The 12,227-nt window shown below is 44.7% G+C and overlaps 1 protein-coding gene across 2 annotated transcripts in view; it reads right to left on the bottom strand.

Annotated features, from left to right (window-relative positions):
• Positions 1–12,227, bottom strand: part of SFMBT2 (Scm like with four mbt domains 2) — a 107,310-nt gene that overhangs the window by 44,722 nt on the left and 50,361 nt on the right. For both annotated transcript variants that reach the window (XM_063397077.1, XM_063397078.1), the window contains one exon: positions 8,912–9,009. In XM_063397077.1, coding sequence (XP_063253147.1) covers positions 8,912–9,009 — 98 coding nt within the window. The remainder of the gene's footprint in view (positions 1–8,911; positions 9,010–12,227) is intronic.

Here is a 12,227-nt window from a genome sequence, read left to right as displayed (position 1 = left end):
GCAGCTACAAGGAAAGGACTGGAGGGGTGAGACTTTCTCCTGGTCCCCGCCAGGCTCTGCAGCTGAACAAAAGAAATGCCTGAAATGATAATGGGTGGCAGAATTCCACCCTTTGCTGCTATTTCACAGCATTCAACGCCACCAGCGAGGATGTCACCAGCCATTATTTTCTAGCAGCTTCTCCTAGTGACTTGCAATTTCCTTTGAAATGGAGATCAACAGGCAGAATAGTTTTGACCAGCTGGAGCATTTTAATGCCTCATGCACGGTGGGCCTTTACTCCTAGTGGCAGTCAGTGCTTCCCAGGAGCTGCCTGGCTGACCACACTGAAGTATTGGTTGGATATCAGGAAAAATTTCTACACTCAATGGGCTGCCAGTCATTGGCACAGGCTGCCCAGGGAAGTGTTGGAGTCACCATCCCTGGAGGGATTTAGAAGTTGTGCAGATGTGGCATTTAGGGACATGGTTTGGTGGTTGGCTTGGCCACGCTGGGTAATGGTTGAACATGATCTTGGAGGTTTTCCAAGCTAAATGAGTCAATGATTCTGTGATTCTATAATTTATACCAGTAGATCTCCTGTCCTGGGGTTCACAAGCCCTGAGAGGGCAATGGAAACACCCTCTGGCTGCTGAGGAGCAGTCAAGTAACCTGGACTGACAATCAGCAAGGACACAGGAGAGCCCCTTACAGCAAAGTGAAAAATCATGCCACAAAACATTCAACAAATTAACGTGGCACGGGCACCACAGCTGCTCACTCCAAGGGTCACAGTCTCTAACATGATGGATTACAGCTCACGGCTAATGAGTGGAGCACTGCAAAACTCCTCAATGAACGTCTGTCACTCACAGTCCAAACCCACTGGCAACAGCCAGAGCTGTCAAAGCTCTCACTATAATCCCAAAAAAGCAATTAAACTCAGTCCCACGCTCACAGCTTTAGAGCAGGGGTGCATTTGCAAATGCACAGGCTGTGACCCTCTGGGCCACCTGAAAGACAGCCCTGCTTTGATACACATCTGCACCATGATTTCCATCTTTACATGGCTCGTGTTTCTGTAATTATTCTGCAAAAATTACAGATGGGCTTTGCAACAGCTCACTGCATCCAGCATCACACACAGGGCTGGGAACTGCAACATCTGGAGGTTAAGTAACAAGTCAGCCACAGTGCTGGGAGCAGAAACAGGCTCCAAATTCCCAGCCTTCTTCCTTTATGGTCTGAGATAGCCACACAATTTTGTCTCTCACAGCTAACAAGCCACCAGCAGTGCGGATTTCAGAAATGCCAGGTGACACAGCACCCTAAATGTCACTCCAAAAGAGACCCACAAACAGATTTAGAAAAGCATTGCAACTCTTAAGGATGTGAGTAAGCCTTAGGGAAGTGCCTGTGCTGGGGGACATGCTTAAGTTCTGGTAATTAACTCAGTAAGTATTAGTTTTAGGTGATGGACTCAGAAAGAGGAATTTCAAAATCATCACTGCCATTTGCCCAACCTAGTAGCTAAATACCAGGTCCACAAATGTAATTTCTGCTAAAAAAATGCCATTTGGGTGTAAATAAACTCAATTTTGTCCATGTCACAAGAGTGGAGCTCAGGTAATTTTACAGTGCACTGGGTAAAGCTGATAGAACAGGGGGACCTGGCTAAGCTGCTTTTGTCTGTGACACTTAGAGAAGCTGCACTCTGAGCTGGTTGCTTTATCTGTGTCCCCAAACCCAAGGAAGGGAATCACTTTCAGATTGTGAAATGGCCATTTTTAAGCCCATTCTGCTCAAGACCACAGGCGTAATATAATTTTACATGCAGTAGCTTACACAGAGTATAGAAAAGAGCAAAAGGCTCTCATTTGGGTCTAATTTTGAAATTTCAGTCTAATTTTCAAATAGTCTTAAAAGTCAGGGCTCTTTTGGTCCAGGAAAGTCAGATGCACACAAATTATAAAACTGCACGTTCAGGCAAAATTCAGAACTAAGTTTGAATGCTGAAAAGTTGCAAGGTTGAGATGCTGACTAGAAACACTTAATAAATTATTGACCTGAACCTCCTCTAACCGTAACAGTGTGAAACACTTTTGCCTTCAGTCCCATCTCTCCTGGTTTACTTGAATAAAGGACACAGAGGAGCAAGGCCCATCTGATATAACTGGGAGCATATGAATTGATTTGGTTTTTGTTTTCGAAGAAATCACTTCCCCTCCGTGTTTTTGCTAATTTCTCCAAGAAACTGGCTGTTTCTAATAGCCTAATTTTAATCACAAACCTCATGTGTGGGAACCAGTCACAAACACAGTAATAGCAGTGGTTAAACTGCCTCCACAGGAATCTGGCATTCATTTTTTAATTGAGAAAAAAAAAACAAAGGAAATAAAGAAAGAAATGCTACCAAATGCAACCCTCTGCATTATTTGCAGATGAATCAGTCTTGTTTGTGATTCACCAACTTCCTTTGCTAAACACAGAGCAATTTTCCCTGAAGGTGCACTCTCTGCAGGAAGGCAGAAATCCCCTGTAAGACCCAACACGTGCAAGCTGTCCCCTTGTTCTGACAAGAGCCACCAGAGGAAGACCAAAATGTGGAGATGTGGGGTGGGATGGTGAGGAAAGGGTGCTGGGAGAGAGCTTTTAGAGACACCACGACCCTGAAGCAACGAGAGCCAGCTACAAACTGCACCTACTGCAAAGCCCCTTGAAAAACTGCAGATGCTTCTGCCGAGGATTGGATTTAGCCCTACGGATTTTAAGCTCCTCTTGTTGAATAAAAAATAGTTGCCATAGAAACAGCAACATTGCAGAGTAGCCGGTCGAAATCCAAGCACACCTTCTCCGTATGGCTCGGGCCGCCGCAGATGGCAGCAGGGCAAAGATCCCTCCCACACAGCGCCTGCTGGGCTCTGCCTGGGCGCTGGAAGCACGGGCAGAGGTAGAAGAGATGGAGATTCATCCACTTGGGGGGTTTTTTCTGGTGTGCTTGGCTTGGTTTTTTTAGCATCTCAGAGCCACAGCCCTTCACAAGAGTTCGCCGGTGAGACCCGATTGTGTCACACGCCCAGGTCCCGTTCCACGAGGGGTGAAGTCACACAAGAAGGGGGGTACAGGTGGGAACAGACACCTGAGTGCTCAGAGTGAAACCAGCAGTGTCTCTGCTCACACCCCCTCAGCACACAGCCCCTTGACTGTGAGGAGGGACGGAGGCTGCCCTCTGTAACATCGTGGCAGGAATCATTACTGAGAAATCAATAGGAATTTGTTAGAGCAGAGAGGATCAGGAGCCAAGTCAATGCACATTGTGAGCTGCAACCACCCTGAAAAAGAGCTGTGGACCACAGCTGCTTTTGCTTTCTTTGAGGATATTAATTCATCTTCAGATAACAGCAGACTCATGGAATGGTTTGGGTTGGAAGAGGCATTAATGATCATCTCATTCCAACGTCCTGCCATGGGCAGGACACCTTCCACTATCTCAGGTTGCTCCAAGCCTCATCCAGCCTGGACTTGAACACTTCCAGTGATGGGGCAGCCACAACTTCTGGGCAACCTATGCCAGGGCCTCACCAACCCCACAGGAAAGAATTTCTTGCTAATATCTGATCTAAACCTTCCCTTTTCAGTTTTAAGCCATTCACCCTTGCCCTATCACTACATACTCTCATAAAATGACCTAAAATGGGTGACTTTTGTGTATCACCCACTCCTACATGGGAGCAGATGCTGTTGCAGGTGCACATCAGCCCCTCTCAGTGGAAAATACTGCCCAGGGATGAGGAAGGCAGGAGCTCAGGACACCACAAACTCCCTCACACCAAGCCTGGAAGCAGTGATTAAACTAAACCAGGCTCTTTCGCTGACCTCTCCCCATCCCGAGAGACCCCAGAATGTAATGAAGAAAATTACACATGCCAGAGGAATGAGGAAGGCTGAGGGACCTGGTTCTCACTCATCCCATCTGCTTGGCTTGAATGGCCTCTAGCATTTCTCTCCCAACCATGACTTTCATATGGTGCTGCCAAACAGACCCTGAGGGCACCACAGACAGGGCTTGGCTTCACCCACCTCCTTGGATTGATCTCCCAACCCAAATCCTTGCACAGTCAGGAGGGAGCTGGAGAGGATTCAAACTGTTCACTGTTCACAGAGGAACCACCAGGCTCCATCTCACCCTTTGGTGTCACAGACATCTTTACTCCCCCCGTGGTGTCCCTCAGGTCTTACAAAGATAAATGGCTTTAACAGAGCTGAGGCAGAGTGGATCAAAAGGCAGCAGAATAACAGAGGGATTGGGAAGCCATGCACGTCTCCCAGCCAGGCAAACAGCAGCCATGGAAAAGGGCTGGATGGGGAAGAACAGATGGAGTGTAAATAACCTGGCAGCCTGCAGACAACACGGCAACTCGCAGGTTATTAAAGCGCAGCGTGCAGAGCCGGGGCCAGCCTGGCCTTCACCAGGGCAGGAAGGAGCTCAGGACTGAGCTTTGGCTCCCAACACAAACCAAACACAGCTCCCTTTAGGCTGCTGCATCAGCACGTGCCCACTGACCGAGGGGGGATGAGGAAAGAAAAACCCTGCTGGACTTCAAGGCCACTCACGCAGCCAGGTCAGGATTGTCTATGAGTTGAAAGTATCCCACGGGTTTCTCTAATTCAAACTCTTCCAGAATACAAAACACTGGAAGGAAACACTCTAAAACACCCACAATGTTTACTATATTCTGAGAGATGTTGTCTTCCTTTTTACAAAATAAAAATCAAGGTCTTGGAGAATGTGTTGCTCTTACTCTCACTACTAAAATGCACAGTTCATCCAAGGGAAAAGACTTTTTTTTTGGTAAGAAGGAGTCCAGTTTAATATTTCTCTTCAGGCTTGTGAGTGCAGAACTTGAAGCACCACTCAGTCCTGAATTTCAGGGGCAGCTCCTGCCTGGGTAGTGGATGGTCCCTCCATCTGTCTCCTTAGGAGAGATCTGCCCCTACTGATTCCTTCTGTGCCATTAGTTTTGATATTAACTAATACTATTAACTGGTAACAGAAGATATCCAAAAGCTCCAGTCAGAAATAGAAGAACACTGGGCCAGACATAAAATAGAGGGGTTTTTTTTTGCTAGAAAGATAGGTAGCTGGAAAAAAACAAGCAACCACTTCAGGAAGAGAGGAGGGTAGAGGAATGGGACCAAAGGCTATAAATCAGAACTTCCACCTGTCTCAGATAACACCTCTCTCTCCTGGGTGCTCTTCAAGCAGTTTATCAGGGTTTGGTTTAGGGATGTGGCTGGTAACAGCTCCATCCAAGCCACTCATCAGCATTCACTCCACAGAAATTTAGAACAGGAGGCCAATATGCAAAACCCATGGAAAGATGATGAGCATCCAAATCCCAGGTAGGATTTAGTTGCCCCAACAGAGGTGTCCGAGGTGAGGATCCACATCTGCATGGAACCCACAGACCTAGCACAGGAGACTGGAGGAAGCAGAATGGGAGATCAGAGAGGATATCCAGGATTTCCTGCCTCCCTCCAGGAAGCTAAACCCATTCACCTTATTCAAGCTGGGTTGTAACTCTAAAATATGCACTGATTTGTAGTATTAGGGCTGTGCTTGGAGCATGCCTCCCTCTTAGAGAGCACCAGCAATGCCAGCACTGAAGCAAACCACTGAAATTGTTCCACTTTACTTGAAATCAGTCCCTGGTAACATTTTGAACATCTTTATTCACAACAAGCCCTCACCATTTTATCAGGTGTCCCCTGAATCCCAAGCCATCATTTATGACCAGTACCAAACCAAGTATAGGGGCAGCCCAACAGCACCCTGAAATCAGAGCAGACACAGCAAAGGACACATGTCCTTGGGTTGTGGCCTTTTGGAAGGATTTGTGCTCCTAAGCTATTCAAACATCCTTGAAAACCGTGTCTGTTATTTATTTTTCTTTCAAGGATCAACATGTTTTCTGAAAAGCAGGGAACGACAAAATAGCAGGTGTGTTGCAAAAAGCTTTTGTGAGGAGGAAAATTTATTCCAGGATGTGCAGTTTGCAAAACACTATGTTTAGTAGCTGCATAATAGCAGCATTTTCTGGCAGTTAAACATCACATTCCTTTCTCAAAGGATCCTAAAGCATTTTACAAACACTTCCAACATATGGCCAAGTGTAAAACAGCACCAGGGAAAAAAAATAAAAAAGAAAATCCTGTTTGCAGCATTCTCCCTGATTTTTGCAACTGGCTCCTGTGGTCTGGTGTCCTCTCCCTGGATGCCAAGGGGGGATCAGGGCTGTGCTTCTGCAGGGGGTTTTTGGAGCTGCTGCTTAAGCACCATGTGTCAAGCTGAGCTCTGCCACGCTTCTGAGCACTGATAATTCAGGCTCAAACCCATGGTTTCTGACTTCTCAGGCAGAACCCAACCCGGTGACACCAAAACTGAGGAGTTTTGACAGCAGCAATGGGCTGACAGACCCCCGAGAGCAGCTACCTCTCACACGACAAACGTGGCTCTGCTCTGCCAGTGCCACCTCCTGGGGACACTTTGATGGCACCACAATGACACTTGCCTCAGTCATGCAGAGCTCTAAGGACAACACGGATTTAAGCCATAATCCAGCCCAGGTGATGTGCTCATGAAGAGCAAGCACACACCTACACCCTGCTCAGCCATGGAATTCTGCAGGGAAACGTGGGAAAAACAGAATGTAACTGCTCAGTGTGCAGTTACCCTGTCTGCCAAAGAAGACATTTTCAGCTTTCCAGAAGATCTCCAAGAGTTGCCAGCTGTCAAACCTTGTGTTTTTTATCTAACACATGACAGCTACAGTAGCAAGGAGCCCCAGGCACCGTGCAGAGACAAACCCAGCTATTTCTGTGCTGGGTTTGTAAATAAAATTTTTAAAAATTACAGTTAAGAAGAAGTTATAAAAGACACCTTTGGATATGACACTCTTTGCTGGGATCTGGGATTCTACTTGAAGGTCCCACACATTAATCATTGGCTCTCTTTGCAAGATCAGTCACGTTTACTCTTAGTCTCCTAACGCCTTAACTCACGTTTAAGTCATTACTAGAGGAAGATTTGCTCATAGGTACACATGACATCTTGTCTTTTTCCCCTTAATTAACATGTACAAAACGTACCCTAAATAGGCAGAATAAAGTGATGCCCACACACAAAAATTTATTCAGTCTCCTGCCCTCCCAGCACCAGAGCTCAGACAGCACCAAACTCTGAATTCTGCTCACCCTGTGCTCACCTTCCACTTATGATAAACAGAGAAGTCCTACTGACCTAATCATGGACCTAAACATTGACATTTGCCACATTTGACCCTAAAGTAACTCCCCTCTTGGGCCACTCAAGCATTTCAAGGTTTTGCACTGTCTTCTAAGAGGAACATCTCTGCAAACTCCAACCACAGAGCACAGCAATTGGGATTAACTGAATTCAAATTTATGACCTGCAATAATTAAAATATGTGGGTATAAGTCTGGCACGCTTGGAAGAGGCAGCCAACACAGCTGGTAGTTATAAACTTTTTTTTAAAGGATGTTTCATGAGCCTCATCAGAAACATTTTTCAATCTTTCACATAGACAGGAATAAAATTTACACAGTAGACATTCCCTCTTGTGATTTAATCCCTGCCCCACACAAAGCATTTCTGATCTTGAAGCTGCCAATGCAAACTTTTAATAGAGTTGGCAGATGGGAGCCTTGGATGAGATGAATGGCAGAGCCCCAGAACTCTCTGCACACCACTTCCATCCCAACACAGCCTCCTCAAGCCCCCATCCCTGCCCAAGACAAGACAAATCTTCCCTCTTCTCCCAGCACGGCAGAGCTCCCACACTGCCCATGAGCCACTGTCTGGGCTATCAGCAAAGTGTCCCCAAATTAAAGTGGCTAATTAAATGCATCTCAGCTGGGAGAGGAGCCTGCACTCCTCACAGGAGGCTGCTGGCACGTCCCTGCAGGGAGGGTGAAGGTGGCACCAGGGTTTTTCCAGGCAAAATGGGACACGCTAAGAGCTTTATTCCAGTTACAGAACCATAAAATAGCTTCAGTTAGAAAAACCTTCTAAGATCCAAGTCCAGCCATTAACCCAGCACTGCCAAGGCCACATCCACACATGAATTTCACCAGTTCCATGGATGTTCTGGAGTATCCCAGTGCTGCCCAAGGGCTGGGAAGGACCACAGAGGGTCCCCAGGTTGGTGGTGGGGAGGGCAGCCTGGGCCACCAGGTCCCCAAGCAAGAGGTGACTCCAGAGACACGGGGGCACTGCTGTGCTCCCACACACCTCCCTCAGCATCCTCCCAGTGCCCATCCCACCCCAGCCAGGAGGGAACTGCGGGGAACCAGGCAGGCACAGCTGTAAATCAGGATTATCTGGAGCCACCATGGTTAACCACAGTGCAGATTTACACGGGAAATCGAAGCCAGTGCCTGGGGCTGAAGCACCAGAATGAGAATAAAAAACAAAAAGTAACAAAAGAAGATGTAGGAATAAAATTATCTCTCACTTCCACTACAGGTCCCTAAAGGACGTTTCTCTACCTTGTGATCAAGTGAAAACTTTGGTGCAAGACTCACAGAAATCTGTCCAGTTTGTGTCAACTTTTATATTCACTGCCTTACTTTTTCACAGTTCTGTGTGATGTCTTTGCACAGGTTTAACAGAGTAAGACACACAAAAAATAACTGGAGAAATCCCTGCTGGTCACCCCCACCCCCCACAGAACACTGACCAAGAAATAAGTCCACACATAAAAAGCTTTTTATACAAACATCCAACTTGTGACCTTCCATGGTTATGTATTATAGCAAAGGCCATTCCAGAGAAAATTTAACATAAGCTACTAAACATGGCATGATATTTATTCATCATGGGCTCCACAAGCAAAGGAAAAGTATCTTTTACCTTGAACACTTCCATTGGAAGAGGAAAATTTGCTGCATCATTAAGGGATTTTTCCAGAGCGCATTTCCACTCAGTTATTGTCTTCAGAGAATAGATATCTAAAGGGATGGCAGTAACAAAAAGAAAAAAGAACAACAAAACCAAGAGGTGACTTTGGAGATCAAACATTTTTGGAAGACTAAGGTTTTTAAGTCATATGAATGCACAGAGCAAGTGAAATGAACGGTGTCTATATTCCAAGCTGTGCAGCATGGATAAATTCAACACAAAAGCAACTAGCAGGGGCACGCTGGAAGAAGATTGTGTTTTACATCCTGGAGTAAAACCCAGAAAAATTCACATCCTTCAAATACTGCTGAAGAAATGAGAATCGTATTATCTCATTACTTGAAAATAGAGAAAAAACTCTCCTTTGATTTTCATTTCTCAAAATACCTGATGTTTCCTAGTTTAAGGAGGTTCAGGTCTTCAGCCAATATTAGTCATATTTGAACAAAACTAAAATTATCATTATTAAGGCACCTGTTCATCAGAAAGTGTTTGGGGTTTGTTTTTATGTTGTTTTTTTTAAATGCAGGGTTGGGGTTGGTGTGGGAAGAAACATTTTAGCTAAATCTCTACCCAGACACATTTTTTGGTACCACACCAGAGTAAGCACTTACACTTACGAATTTTCATCATTATACTTTTAGGCAACATCTTTGTGCAGCTTCACATTGCTTGCAGTGAGTTTCTTTACACAGGTTTAATATTATTAAATCATGATATTAACAAGCCCTTTATGGTTCAGTGCAGTGAAATGCCTATGAATCATCAAAGGGAACAATGTAGGAAACAATACTGTGATGAGGAACATTATATTGGATTTACTCCTGCCCTAGAAAACATATTGTTATCTTGCACATAACAAGTTATTGCAGAACATTCATATCAAGGCCTCAAAGAGAGAAGATAGGGAGATAGATTGCAACAATTATTAAAATGGAAATGAACATTTGCTCAATAATAAACTCCAACCTTGGTACAGAGTGAAGAGTGTGGAGCTTTTCTCTGGCCTGGCTTCCCATGTTCACGTCAAGGTTCAATTTGGCCCAATTTGCATTTAAATCCTGTACATCTAATAACCATATCTATTTACTAGCTAGCAGGAGATTTACTGCTGTATCTTACAATTCTGAAGGAGGGAATAAAAAATATGTGTAAAAAAAAAAGGAATTGGCAAGTACTGTTTCCACCTAGCACTGATGGTACAAGAGAATTTTATGCTCTGAACTCAACAGATTTAAGACCTTATCAAAATAGGATTTGCAGAATCACTCACTGAAGTGGATGTATTTATACTTCCACTATATCAAATCTCACTACTTCAGAACAGACATCAAGGATATGCATATGAATTTAAACACACTTGAAAGGGAATGTTAACCTTTCAGGGCAGTATTTTTAATTCCTCAGCTGTCTGGTTATTAATGGGAATATAAATTTCAAGTCTTTGTTTACAGCATGTGCAGTGGGCACAAGTGTTAAGAAGTGTACTCTTTATCTAATTGTTCATTATTTTATGGTTTTGTTGCCCCACTTCTCCTTTGCTTGCAGGAATTCTGACCAGCATGAAGTGCAGGGAGGAGGATGACTCACCTTATTTCTTTTTTTGGTTTGATTTACAGGGCAATACTTAACACAATATGATTTTGCCCCATGCTGCAGCCAGCCTGTTGTTTCAAGTCTGAGTTCAGAAAAACTGTGCCTGATGCTTCCCTGCTGGAAACAGACCCTCATTTTCTATGGTAATGCCAGTGAAGCACAGGAACAATGAAATTGGCATTTTGGGCAATTCTGGCCATGTTTTGGGCAACTTTGGCCAAAATCAGCGAAAACAAGCAGCAACTTCTCTGGGCAGCATCAACAAAATTTCAGATACAGAGGCAACTCCTGTGGTTTCAAGGGCCAGCAAGGAATATCATGTGCACATTTAATTAGTGGCATCTCGCTTATGCTGGCAAGTGTTTGGACACTAAATTGCACGGTTAAAAGAGCATAAAGCATTTTATTTAAGTGCCAGAGCTGCAGGTAATTGAACAAAGTGTACTGTGTCAATTTGTATTAGGGTTCACAAGTAGGGAACAATTAAAATGACTGGCAATTTGTCTTTAAATAGAAAGTAGCATAGAACTGGATGATCTCGTCCTGCACAAACAGCTGAGCTCAGGCTGTCAGTGGCTCTGTGTCAAGCACTTTGTGCCAATTTGCACTAGCAAGGAGGCTTACTCCAGACTCAGATACACATCTGAAGGGAAAAATAAGCTACAACCCCTTTGCTTCAGTTAAATGGGCTTGTGAGATATACAAAGTCCATTTGGAGAAGACAGCTGGGATGCTGTTTCATAGAATCACTGAATGGTTTGGGTTGGAAGGGACCTTAGACATCATCTAGTTCCAAGCCTCACAAGACCCTCTTTCACATTAAGTTAGGATGTGGGTGGCTTCAGGAAAGAGAGCCCTTCATCCGAAGTATTTTTTGGGTCCATGGGATCTCCTTTATCTGAGATGCTCTGCATCTCAAAAGACTGACCTGGAAGTGAAACCTGGCAGGTGCCAGGGGCGGATCAACAGGGAAAAGTCACACCTCAGACACAGAAAGAAATAAAGCCCTACCATCCAAGTCCAGGGTAGGCAAAGCACTGCCACAAGCTGCAGAAGTGATGTATAAAAAACACCCTCGTTTGACAGCAAGGGGACACAGCCTGATCTGGGAGCAGCTACACGTCCTCAGCATCTCTTCAGAGGAGATTCACGACAGCTTTGATACATAATCTAAGGCTGCTCCCTTTATCAATCAAGGATTTGCCTTAACTGGCTTCAGATGTTTAAAATTTAGGACAACCAGGTGTGTGTTCATTGGTTTCAACCCCCGTGAGTGAAAACAAATAGGCTTAAAAATATGTCACTTCATCTTACCTATGTTAGTTGTGTCTTAGCATCCTCTTTTCCCTACTCTTTATAAAGAGAAAGCAATTTCTCATGCAGAACTGTCTTTTGATGCCTGCACCATGACAGGTGAATCTAATCCCTGATGTGTAAAAAACAAGGGACTGCCCACAGAATTTCTCCTTGCTAAGAAGGTCCACACCAGGTCTTTCACACAACAGAAGTCTTCCTAGTCAGATGCTTTTCCCTAAAGAAGTCACTAAGAGGTGTACCCTTGCCACAGTCTCCAGGCCTCAGGTCCTTGGGAAACTTCACTTTTTGAATCTGTGGTTTAACAGCCTCATATATGAGTTTCTTTAGAGCTCTCTGCTGCCAGCATCTCATCCTC

Source organism: Prinia subflava, chromosome 4 (assembly GCF_021018805.1).
Source record: "Prinia subflava isolate CZ2003 ecotype Zambia chromosome 4, Cam_Psub_1.2, whole genome shotgun sequence".
In the NCBI taxonomy this organism is placed as follows: domain Eukaryota; kingdom Metazoa; phylum Chordata; class Aves; order Passeriformes; family Cisticolidae; genus Prinia; species Prinia subflava.
This window is presented reverse-complemented; position numbering and strand designations above follow the sequence as displayed.